The following is a 13610-nucleotide window of genomic DNA, read 5'->3' on the forward strand; positions in this document are numbered from 1 at the left end:
TTTCTCTAAAGCATTCCCACATTAACAAACAATGTTCAGCTGCTCCACAAGTTAACATCCTCAAAATGCTGTCGATATAATACTGTCGTTAGTGGGGTCTGCCTAGTTACAGTATGTCCCATGAGTAATAGTCAGTATTTTGGTTAGTGAAAAACATAGTCAATCGAAGCAAGAAAGTTCATACGGACATATACAGCATTCCACTGATGGAACATATTTAAAATTATGTTAATGCCTTGATCGCACAGTAATTTGAATTGTTATCACTTTAATGTTTCATTTTGTAATGTCTCACTTCTTTGAGGTCCATGAATGTTTCTATGTTTACTTCCTGTAACTTTTCCTCCATATTTTCCATTCTCACTTAACTCCTTTGTGCTGCTAATTTATTATTTGATTGTATCCAAAATTTTGATGTTGGTGAACGCACTGAATCTCGTTAATATGATAAATAATTAAGGTGTGATAAATAATCACGGTAAAGTACAGATCCACAATTTTCTTAAGTACAGAACAGAGTTTTCGTTCTCTTTTGCCGATAATTACAATATATTTGACGTTCATTTTCGTTCGCTGTTGTCATAGGAAAACAAGTAAAACGACACATGCCTAGAAATTTTGTTAGACTTAGTTTAACAAGTAGTGGATACTTCGTTGGCCACATAAAAATAAATAGATTTACAGCGTGATTTGTAACCTGACAAACAAATTATTGTAACGAACAAAAATAATAAAAAAAATAAAACCATTTAATAATGACCCCTGGATGTTTCGAAAAACGTACTGGTCATCGACAGGGAGATGATCCATATCCTCTCCTACTTAGCCCTAGACCAAACTGTTACACAGTGGAAAAATATATCAAAAATATAAACATCGGAAATATTGGAGGGAAAATCGAATCGATATTTAATGCTTAACTTCGTTAATGATTCATGACTCATTCGAAAGACTGAAGACGAAACTAAATATGCCATTTATACTCTTAAGAGAGAAGAAAAAGAAGACGCACCATGAAGGATGAAACGGTAATCGGTAGGTGTAATATATATGTACAGACTAACAAATGATTCAAATCTCAGAAGAAAATGGATGTTTCATTCAAGAGAAAGGGTTTCACAAATTGAGCAAGTCAATAACGCGTTGGTCCACCTCCTGCCCTTGCGCGAGCAGTTATTCAGCCTGGCATTGATTGAGTTGTTGGATGTCATCGTGAGGAATATGGTGCCAAATTCTGTCCAAGTGGCGCGTTATATGGTCAAACCCTGAGCTTTTCAAGGGGCCCTGCCCATGACGCTCCGAACGTTCTCCGTTGGGGAGCACTCCGGCGACCTAGCTGTCCAAGGGCCATCTGGGACTCATCACTGAAGACAGAGCTACTCCACGCCGAAGGCTTCTGGAGACGCCCCGGACTGCGCTGGGGTACCAGGCTGACTGCCGCACGCCATACGGCGCGGCAACCAAGAGTCATGATCTGCGTTGCCATTTATTTTCATAGCAGGACTCCTTTGGTTGTCATGTGCACACCGAGACGTCAAGTGATGTTGTACGCCCCGTTTTGTTGGCCTTCATGGCAGGCCACCCTGGGCTTACGTTTCAGCAACATAATGCCCTCCCGCATATGGTGAGAGTTTGTGCTCCTTGTCTTCGTGCTTGCCAAACCCTACCTTGGCTCGCAAGGTCGCCGGATGTCTCCCCAAGTGAGAATGTTGTAATGTTTTGAGCATTATGGGCAGATCCCAGCAACACGTGGGGATTTTGACGATCTAACGCACCAGTTGGGCAGAATTGAGCACGATAACCGTGACGAGGGCATCCAACAAGTCAGTCACTGCCAACCCGAATAACTGCTCGCGTATGTGCCAGAGGTGGACCAACACGGTATCAACTTGCTCAGTTTCTGACGCTCTTTCTATTAACACAAGATTTAATTTTTCTGAAATTGTATTTATTTGTTCGTGTGTGCACGTACGCCACATCCACAGATTCCCGTCCCATTCGGATAATTCCCTCTCGATGTGTCGTTTTTCGTTTTAGAGTGTAAAAACGGGAAAGAAATGATAAGAAGTGCGGAAGAAAATACGCACTAAATAATAAGGTAAAAACTGCAAAGTCAGCTACCAAACGTTAACCCGCTCTTGATGTGGCCGAAATTAAGAAAGAAACAAAACCGTTTAAAATAGAGCCTGTATCTGCATGAAACATTGCTTCAATTAACTGTTTCTACCACCTATTGACCATAGATGGGGGTTATGTAGGAAAATGGCCACACTTGTACTTTTTATTGTCAAATGAAAAAAATTAGTCTTGCTTAGATTTGATTCACTGTCATGTGCAGTTTAGGAATAAGGAGAGCGTGTGTGGTGTGTGTGTGTGTGTGTGTGTGTGTGTGTGTGTGTGTGTGAGTGAGACTAACCTGCAGCCTGTTCTGGACGATGGCGACGGGCTCGTCGATGAGGAAGGTGAGCCCGCCGAGGCCCACGTGGTCCTGCAGGTTGTGGCCCACCTTGAGGTCGCGCACCACGGGGATGCCCAGCTCGCGCAGGTGCTCCGCCGGCCCGATGCCGGACAGCATCAGCAGCTGCGGGCTGTTGATGGCGCCCGCGGACACCACCACCTCGCGCCGCGCCAGCACCACCTGTTGCACGGGGCGCCGACTCGTTACATTGCACCGATGCCCTGTTACCCGGTCCTGAACGGTCCACTAGATTAGTACACTACTGCCCCTCTCTGGAAGTGACTGGCGCCTCCGGTAGAATACCAGCCGTAGGTCTCACTGAGGAAAGGCTGCGTACGAACGCTGGTGTGCAAAACTCGAGGACGAAAGTAACTTTCGCACGATGTGTCAGTGCTATCTAACATTGCTCGATGGAAGTAGGGCCGAGACGGTCAATGCCTTGGTTCGATCGCGTCCGCATTGGTAATTTGTGCCAGGAAGGCCTCTCAACAAGGGAAGTGTCCAGGCGTTCTGAGTGAACCAAAGCGATGTTGTTCAGACATGGAGGACACAGAGAGACAGGAACTGTCGACGAAATGCCTCATTCAGGCCGCACAAGGGCTACTACTGCAGTGGATGACCCCTACCTACGAATTATGGCTCAGAGGAAACCTGAGAGCAACGCCACCATGTTGAATATTGCTTTTCGTGCAGCCACAGGACGTCGTGTTACGACTCAGACTGTGCGCAATGGGCTGCAGGACGCGCAACTTCACTTCCAACGCCCACGGCGAGGTCCATCTTTGCAACCACGAACACCATGCAGTGCGGTACAGATGGACGCAACAACATGCCGAATGGACCTCTCAGGATTGGCATCACGTTCTCTTTACCAGTCAGTGTCGCATATGCCTTCAACCAGACAATCGTCGGAGACGTGTTTGGAGGCAACCCGGTCAGGCTAAACGCCTTAGACACACCATCCAGCGAGTGCAGCAAGGCGGAGGTTCCCCGCTGTTTTGGAGTGGCATTTTGTGGGGCCAACGTACACCGCTGGTCGTCATGGAAGGCGCCGTAATGGCTGTAGGATACGTGAATGCCATCCTCCGACCGATAATGCAACCAATCGGCAGCATACTGGCGAGGCATTCGTCTTCAGGGACGACAATTGGCGCTCCCATCGTGCACATCTTGTGAATGACTTTCTTCTCGCCTAGAGTGGCCAGCATGTTCTATAGACATGGACCCTATCGAACATGCCTGGGATAGACTGAAAAGGGCTGTTTATGGACAATGTGATCCACCAACCACTCTGAGGGATCTACACCGAATCGCCGTTGAGGAGTGGGACAATCTGGACCAACAGTGCCTTGATGAACTTGTGGATAGTATGCCACGACGAATACAGGCATGCATCAATGCAAGAGAATGTGCTACTGGGTATTAGAGGTACCGGTGTGTACAGCAATCTGAACGACCACCTATGAAGGTCTCGCTGTATGGTGGTACAACATGCAGTGTGTGGTTTCCATGATCAATAAAAAGGGCGGAAATGATGTTTATGTTGATCTCTATTTCAATTTTCAGTACTGGTTCCGGATCTCTCGGAACCGATGTCATGCAGAACTTTTTTTCATATGTGTATGACCATTTCCAAGTGTTGTCGTGTGGCGAGGCATAATGTTATAAGAGCTTAATGACCTTCAAATCTCTGAACACGGTACACTGACCGCTCAGAGTTATTCCGACATTACACTGCTTCCCCTTGTGCGTCTTTCGGGGGGAGCTCTCGGCCCCTGATTTCATTTTTATGGGCGACAGTGTGGACTGCTTCCAACAGCAAAGGTGGAGCAACTCCTGGAAGAGAGATTGTTCGGCGAATGGACTGGCCTGCGCGCTTTCTCTATACTTGTTGGGCAAACACGGTGCAGCACTTCCACGTGCAGAAGCCACCACCCTGCTGGTGGAGCAATGGAGCGCCCTGCCACCGGAGCCCCTCCCTCCCCACCTTGTGGCCGACGCGGCTGCTCGATGCAGGGCGTGCGCTGACGACCGTCGCGGTCACAGCCGTGATGTCCAGCGAAGCACGATGAATCGCTGTGACTTTAATATATTTATTGTTCTTAAATAAAAGTTTAACTTGTGTTCGCCTCACTTAGTATTTATTACAGTTACCCTCTGGGCTATAACGTAGCTGTTCTGTGTGTGTGTGTGTGTGTGTGTGTGTGTGTGTGTGTGTGTGTGTGTGTGTGAGTGAGTGAGTGTGTGTGAATGGTCCAAGTTTCATCGAGTTACGTTACTTGGCAGTGACGCATAACGCGAAAGTTACTTCCGTTCTTAAGTTTTGCACACCAAGGTAACTCAAAACAAGAGATTTAAGAGTGCTACATATAAACTATAAATTCTACAGGAAATATACTTCACATTCCTAAATCTTCACTCTTCCAACAGTCTTGCTGCGTGTAACACAGGGAATTTTTCATACTAACGTCGTTTCCTCATTTTACCACTAGACGTGTGACATAAAGTAACACGTGCACAGCGTATAAAGAAAAATTAAAATCAGAATAAGAATTACTGATCGATGAAGTTCTCCCATGGAAATACACAGTGAAAACGACAACAATGGAAACAATAAGATACATATAATAATAAATACAGCATACAATACACTTCATTTTACCAATGTGAACACTGTTAAACGAAGAGGGGAGGGGTCGGCCATGCTCTGTTAGTAGGAACCATCCCAGCATTCTGCTGGAAAAACCGCGTGTAGACCCTAATCAAAATGGCTTGGTCCAGTCTTACATCTTCTTTGCATGAGCACCTCTCATACTTCCGAGTGACTGCGTCACTTGCAGCAATATAACAAGGCAGCCCTAAAGTGATCATTCATCCATCCGAACAAAAAACTGTTTTCTCGTAACAAAACGCAAATGGACCTAAAGTATTCCTGGATAACAACAGAAATTTGTCAGGAGAAAGACTACAGCTTGAATTTTAATTCGGTGTGTCAGCGACTGCCTCCAATTCTTGTGGAAGCCTGTTGAAGGCCGGCTTTCCTATCTTGGCGTCACATCAATGCCTCTCAAAGAACGTCGTCATTCAGAGTCACAAAATAACAAGATTGTTTCTTCGTCTATGTATTTACTCTGGAAGCCACTATAAAGTGGCCCTACATCGTAGCAATATTAACGATTTTGTTTCCTATTCTATTTGCGTATGAGCGACGAAAAATAATTTATTTGCATTTGTACGCAGGCTAATCTCTTTGATGCAGTTTTCGTATTCCCTAGTCGAGGCAGGCGGTAGCAGGATTTTTACAGTCTTCTTAGAATATCGGTTGTTTAAATTTAACCAAAGAATTTCGCGAGAACAATGGCACGTTTAATACAGTTATTAACATTTAACTTTTTTAAGTATCTCTAGCATTCGAATGGCCTATACCGAATTGTTGCCATAATAGGAGCAGGACCTCGCAGACTTTTTGTATATGTTGACACGTGTACTCAAGCCAAGTCAAAGTAATTCCATACTCAGGGAATGGTTCGCCATTCAAGGCAAGGTCGTAGTGGAGGTTCTTTGTCGTTGCCTTGTTCCGACCTGTTATGAAGTATCAAGAGTGTGTCAGTGTCGTGTGGTTGACTGTGGCGAGTGCTTCCACAGTGTAGCGTAGGGGTTTGTGTTGTTACGGATAAAGGAAACGGAGAGGGTGAAACCAATCAAATGTCACGTGCCCTTACTTACTGCGACGTTGCAGAGAGGTCTGGAATGTAATCCAGGACATTAGCGCAAAGACTGGTGATAGGGAACATTACGCCACCATCTGTCCTCTCCTTGCTGACCAAACACTGGTAGTGAAAATTTTCCATCATCAGGTGTCTACTCTATAAAGACTCAAATCATCTGTCTTCTGTTCCCGGAGTTGATGCTGCTGTTTCTTTTAAACAAGTTCATGTTGTCAAACACAAATTGGTCTACCGGTCTGATGTACTGCTCTGTTTTCCTAAGAATTACCTGCTTACTACATTGACGTCTGAATAATCTTTGTAAATGAATCTGCTTTTTTCCTATGCGTGCAATTCACCCTCACCTGAATTAATCCAAAGTATTATCTTCCTACTGTTTTGCGGATCGCAATTACGTCCGGCTCTGCGTCTGCAGAAAGTCAGATAGGATTATCAGTGAAAAATTAAATAAATGGCCATCTCTGCACTGCATCGAAAACAATACTCTATTAGGCACGGCGGTATTGCAGTTGGTACATTCGCCATTTCTTCCACAGACATGAGAGCCAGTCAGTTCCCTGAAGATACAGAATATAAAGAGAGAACCGCGTCGCAAGACGGAAAGTTTTCAGAACCATGAAGTATTTCTGTAGTTAAAAGTTATATGTTCATTCCGACGAAAAAGCTGCTACGGCCGTGCGAAGATCAGATACCACGACCAGAAATTTTTGTATCCCAAAATCGCAATGAGGCTGACAGAGCAGCGTTCTTTTGTTTTGTTCTCATGTTTCATCAGATGTGATACGTCAGCTAGTATCGAAGAGACCACTAGAAGCAACACATGCGGAAAATGCGACTTCCTGCATAGCATAAAACAGCTCCTCAGAAATATCAGCATAGCATAAGCTAATAGGTAAATCAGCTGATACTGCCAGATTAATATAAATGAGATAACGATTTAAAGAGTTTAACACTGAAAATCATGGGCAAGATTTAAACTGTATAATCGATTTCACTTGAGTAACTTCCTTCGCAGCAAGTAAGACCGATCCGTTGCTTGCATTAGTCAGATACGCGTGATAAATTCAAATAAAGCGAAAAATCTGTCATTGCAAACTGTACTTTCCAGTAGTAGAAGAGAGCTGAACACAACTGAAGTAATAAAAAATCCTGTACTTTTTGGCTACACAATACGCATTAAACCTCTAGAAAAAATCGCATTTAAGCCTTACAACTCTCATCCAATTACTTTAGGACAGTTACATAAATCTTGACATCGGGAAAGTAGATACGGACGCATTCATAGGAAGAATACTCAGAAAGTGTACTCGTATTTCATCTACGAAGGAGACTACTTGTCTAACTCTTGCTCTGTCCATTCTAAAGCATTGTTTCTCTGCAGCGGCCTCTTACCAAACAGGACTAACAGAGCAGTGACAGAACAGTCAAATGAGTCGAGGATTGGTTTTGTCAGCTTAAGAACATCACAGACGTGTTAGACAATCTGCATTGGGTGATACTCAGACGCTGGGCATTGAGGGCAAGTATTACCGTCGTTTAGTGAACACGGCGGCAAAGTGAGAGCAAGGGCGCAAGTATGTTCTCTGAACCACACACAGTTTAGTGGTTTTGCAGAGTACACACGGTTGTAAATGCAACACTGGTCTCCAAAGACCGGGAATACAGTAGTGCGCTTTACCAAAAAGGAGGAGGCATCCAGGAAGTACCTGGCAGAGCGAATGAGAGGATTAAATTCGAACGCCTCAGTCCATTCCGAAGTGTCGTGTTGTATACACCATACGAGAACAATGAGTAGTGGCAGACAGCTGTGTACAATGACATGAACAATTTATTTCAGACTATAACAAATTCTCACAACGGCAGTGTTAGAGTTGTGGGGATACTAACCCCAAGTCATTTACTGACACTTCGCTACCAATCTATAGTTATTAGGCACGAGCGGACCACAATAAGGTGCCGACCATCGACCCACTGACATTTGTGGCCTACAAACACGGAGGTAGTGAAACCAGATGGAGGCAACGTAATCTGTGCCAATTGCAAGAGCAGGTTGTGTCTAAATATCTGCTAACGTGACCAACCAGTTTGGAAACGATATGGCTCATTGGTGTTGCAATCAGAGCCCCTTGCTACAAAAGTCTGCTCTGCTGTTCCATATCCGAGAAAAACAAGTTTGGGAGGTAGCTGCGAGCAGAACACAGGGTGCGTGTATATACTGGTGGTGCCAGGACACGGGAAGAGAACAGTATTTAAAACACTGTCGAGAAATATTCCTTTCGGTACTCCATTATTTCCAGAATTAATCTTCCATTCTGTTCTCTTCTGTGCGCGCTTTTCAAACTTAACGGCAAATTAAACCTGTTTGCCAGATCGTAACTGGAACCCGAAACGTTGCCTTACCACATGCATACTCCAGGGATTCCACTATTTTTACTCCATTGTTGTATTAAGTATCTTGTTACGAAGAAAAAAATAAATTTATTTTGGTAACAGTTTAATGCTGAACTGTCTGACGGAAGTAGTAGATAAACTTTCTGAGAGGAATCGACTGATATGTTCTTTACTTTCCTGGAAGGCAGACAGTAGTTGTTACCTGCTCCAGATTTTTGAGCCAACGTAAATCGGTGGGCCAATAGCTAACGAACTCGCAGACGATATGGGTGAAGTGACGACACTGTTGAGTGTAAACTGAACCTTAAACTTATGACATAGCAGCTATATAAGAGTGCCGCATTGTCATAACACAACTAATTCCTGGACATAATCTATACTATTATACAGCGTGTTTCAGAAGCGATGGTCAATAATTCACACATGGAAAGTACAGACTAAAAGTAGTAAAAAGTGGCAATAAATATGGGTCTACAAATCAACCGTTGCCGAGGTATCGCATTAATTCGAGTTGGGAACCAAAGTAAACGCCTCTGGATACCTCGGTATTTACGTTGGTACCTCAAGTCTTGGGACAGACTATCTGTTCGTTTACGTATGCGCAATTACTTCTCTTTCCGCCTGCTTGTCATACAGGCCTCACAGTCAGTTACGAACGTGAAGGCACCAAGGACACAGGTTACACGAATGAAGAGTACGCTGACATGCACTTCATGTGTGTCAAAGCGAATGGCAGTGCCCATGAGGCTGCACTATTGTATGAAGAAGCTTTTCCTCTCCGCAGACAGCCCGACAGGCCCACATTTAGCCGTTTACATAAGCGCCTTTCAGAACTCGGAGTTTCGTACACCATGTACGAGAAGGTCGACCCAAATCAAAAACACCCGACGTTGAGGAAACGGCGTTACGCACGTCCGACTACTTCAACAGGGAGCGTGTCCTGAGTCATAGTAGTGTGTGGCGGATTTTACATCGGCAAGTAACTCTATCCACATCATCTCCAGTGAGTACAAGTCCATAACAAAAAAAAAAAAGGTTCAAATGGCTCTGAGCACTATGGGACTTAACATCTGAGGTCATCAGTCCCCTAGAACTTAGAACTACTTAAACCTAAGTAACTTAAGGACATCATACACATCCATGCCCGAGGCAAGATTCGAACCTGCGACCGTAGCAGTCACGCGGTTCCGGACTGAAACACCTAGAATCGATCGGCCACACCGGCCGGCAAGGCCATAACAATGCAGACCTCTCTCCTAGGGAGAATTTCCGCCAATGGGTGCAACAACAGTGCACCCTGAATTCCCTGTTAGTAAGCAGTATTCTGTCCGCGGATGAGGCTGGCTTTACCTGTGACGGTATTTTTAACTACCATAACTGTCACATCTGGGCCGGTGTCAATACTAATGGAACACACACATCACGACATCAGCAGCATTGTTTCTTGAACGCCTGGGCAGGACTGCTCGGAGACGGCATAATTCGACCACACTTCCCACCACAGAGACTAACCGGACAGCAGTACATGCGGTTTCTGCGGTCTTTACTTCCACATGTACATACTCGTATGATGTCCCACTGAACCAACTCCTGACATGTGGTTCATGTATGACGTTGCTCCGGCACATTTTCATTTACGAGTGCATCTGCTTCTAACTCGGATGTATGGTCAACATTGGATAGATAGAGGAGGGCCTGTGCCATGGCCTCCAAGATCTGCAGATTTAATTCCCATGGATTTGTGTGTGTTGGATTATGTCAAAAGTCTGGTCTACGCTACCGAGGTCAGCTCTCCTGATGAATTACGCTTGCGGATTGAAGCAGCCTTCCAGCATTTACAGAATTCCCCAGGACTGCCTTAAAGCATTCGCAACTAATTTCAGGGACGAGTTCAATGTTGCACTCAAACGCACGGACAACATTTCGAACACCTACTTTAACATTTAGAAATGCCATGTGTTCGTAGACATTGATAAACAGCAACAGAAAATGTGTTGTATCTCGACAACGGGTGATTTGTGGACCCATGTTGATTGGAGCTTTTTAGCTACTTTTGCCTTGTACTTTCCATGTGTGAATTATTGACCGTCACTTCTGAAATACCATGTATATAAGACAAGCCGTTTGACCGATTTAGTTAAGTCTTTTACACAATACTCTACTAACCGTTATATATCCGCCCGAACGTTTATTACAGTATTGTGTAAAAAACTGAAGCAAACTGGTCAAAAACTTTTTGTGATTATACGAGTATACTACGTAAAGGGGAGAGGTTTCTGCCAAAAATCTCGACAGCTTCTAAACTAATTTACTTCAAATTTTTACACGATACTCTAATAAAAGTGCATGTGAACATGTGCTAATATTATATATATTGGGTAAAAAGGAAACGTTATTAGCAAAACTCTCGAAAAGTTATCGACTGATTTACTTCAAATTTTTACACGATACTATAATAAACACCTCAATGGGCACAGGTTACATATTTTTAACGTGTGTATACGTATATACAAAAAGGAGACACTTACCAAAGCTCCCTAATAGTTTTGGATAGATTAAATTCTCATTTTTAGAAGATACTCTAACAGACATTCGGGCAGACTTTGGCTACATATATTTAATATGAACAATATGAAAATAGATGTGTAATGTAAATGGGAAAATTTTGTTACGAAAAATCTCGAAAAGTTCTTCACCGATTTACTTCAAATTTTTACATGATACTCTAATGAATATTGGGACGGACATAGGCTACATACTTTTTAAATATAAGAATATCTATGCAGTACATAAAGCGGGAACTTTGTTGCCAAAGTTCTAGAAAAGTCCTTGACTGGTTTCATTTAAACTTTTTCACGATACTGTAATAGACATTAAGACGCACATGAGCTACTTATTTTTTAAACAACAATGTATAGGTTTTCTGTTAAAACAGATTTCGATAAAGAAAACCCTGTGCTATGCTCTGTTGTCAAAATGAGTGATTTTGTTACCGTTCTCACAGTCAGACAACTTGTTTCTCCCATATATATTTTTCTCATTACACGACACATGTTTTCAAAGAAGTGCGTACACAACAACGTGTAACTTCGTTTTCTCTCTCGTAGTTGGTTTTCACAGAAAACAGAAAATTGTGTACAAGGTTTATGGACTTGTGATCAGCTTAGTACTACGTAATACGAATTTGCAGTAACGGTTAACGAGGCTGAAGTCAGAGAGACGAGTTAGAAGATGGACAGAGAGGTGGTGGGGAGGAAAAGGACGTAGAGAGGGGGAATGAGGAGACGAAGAGAGAGAGGTGAGAGGAGGAGGTGGAGAGAAAGGGGTCAGGAGGAGCTAGACAGAGAGAGGGCGAAGGAGGTGGTGGACAGAGAGAGTTGACAGAGAGGGGGTGGGGAGGAAAAGGACGTAGAGAGGGGCAATGAGGAGACGAAGAGAGAGAGGTGAGAGGAGGAGGTGGAGAGAAAGGGGTCAGGAGGAGCTAGACAGAGAGAGGGCGAAGGAGGTGGTGGACAGAGAGAGTTGACAGAGATGGGGTGTGGAGGAGGTGGACACAGAGACGTGGGAGAAGGAGATTAAGATGTATATCCAATTTCCATGCATATTTAGCATTGTTGGATTTCCTAGTAAAGCTATAAATGCAGTTGTCTCAGATTCTCTAATTTCAGAAGTACTCTGATCGATTTTCCCGGATGTTTAAGATGAAGACCACATCGCTTTTGTAAGGGTGAGCAAGTACAGACACCACTTTCCACAACTCCTCCTGCTGTCCTTGTGATGCGTAACACTGAACAGTAACTGTGCTTTCCCTTTATACTCTGGATGTATACGAACGTACCTCAAGTACTAATATCGTTCCCATGAATGGTACCCTCTAAGTCCACACACACGCGCAAATGGCTTAATCGTATCCCCACTCCCATCGTAGCACTTCAATTAATATACTTCCAGTATAAATGTTGTCCGATTTCTCGTTACTTCTACATTTTATGTAGTATTGTAGTATTGTATGTAGCACACCTTTCGCTAGCTATGTGGAATGTAAGTTTGGATCTCTCCTCACAAATCACGAATGAAGGTGCATCGGTTCGTGATTTCCGTCGCAGATTGCTACATCGTAAGTTAAACTTTCGCTCTTCTGTGCAGAGTGTGTTGAAATGAACAGCACACACGAGAACTGCATCGGACACGGACTTGAAGCCAGGTAATTGCCATTTTGCACGCGAAGTTTTCATTAAAGTCAATTTTACAAGTAATAGTCACGGTTCGAGACGCAGTTTTAATCCGTTAGGAAAGTGTGCTGACTGTCTGTTGGAACAAATGCAGTGATACTGCTAGGCAGTCATAGATACGAGCCGAAATCAGTGCATCTGAAGGTTTGAACAAATTTTCACACTAACACAGACAGTGATAAGAAACCAGACGGCATAGCATATGACATAATTCGCTTCTCTAGACAACCATACTAACTGCAACCAGTCGGGTACTACATCTGTTGTCCGCAGCTCGTGGTCGTGCGGTAGCGTCCTCGCTTCCCGCGTCCGGGTTCCCATGTTCGATTCCCGGCGGGGTCAGGGATTTTCTCTGCCTCGTGATGACTGGGTGTCGTGTGATGTCCTTAGGTTAGTTAGGTTTAAGTAGTTCTAAGTTCTAGGGGACTGATGACCTCAGATATTAAGTCCCATAGTGCTGAGAGTCATACTACCTCTGTTCATCTGTTAGTACCAGTGGGTCAAATCTTGAAAAGCACTGATGGAACAGAAGACATGTCAGAAGTGGAATCAGAGATACTACCGATAGACCTGTTCTTAAGGATCAGAGATAAAATACGGCCCAGCATGTATGGTTTGGGTTTTACACGATTTCCTTCATTAAACTGGGGTTAAAGTCATAATGGCTTAGCGAATTTTGTTGGTTACAAACTCAGGCTTTTCGCAGATTCTGCAGCTATTTACGAGGAGATTATCCTTGGAAAGATTGCGGTAATGTACATACAGGCCCCGATAAAATATGAACGAGTCTTAATGTAGAGA

At 43.8% G+C, this 13610-nt stretch overlaps 1 protein-coding gene across 1 annotated transcript in view; it reads right to left on the bottom strand.

The window, feature by feature from the left end:
* The window catches only part of LOC126418915 (glucose dehydrogenase [FAD, quinone]-like), a 162315-nt gene that overhangs the window by 20734 nt on the left and 127971 nt on the right, over positions 1 to 13610 (bottom strand). Inside the window, exon 6 of the mRNA XM_050085940.1 lies at positions 2417 to 2638. Coding sequence (XP_049941897.1) covers positions 2417 to 2638 — 222 coding nt within the window. The remainder of the gene's footprint in view (positions 1 to 2416; positions 2639 to 13610) is intronic.

This window comes from Schistocerca serialis, chromosome 9 (assembly GCF_023864345.2).
Source record: "Schistocerca serialis cubense isolate TAMUIC-IGC-003099 chromosome 9, iqSchSeri2.2, whole genome shotgun sequence".
Classification (NCBI taxonomy): domain Eukaryota; kingdom Metazoa; phylum Arthropoda; class Insecta; order Orthoptera; family Acrididae; genus Schistocerca; species Schistocerca serialis.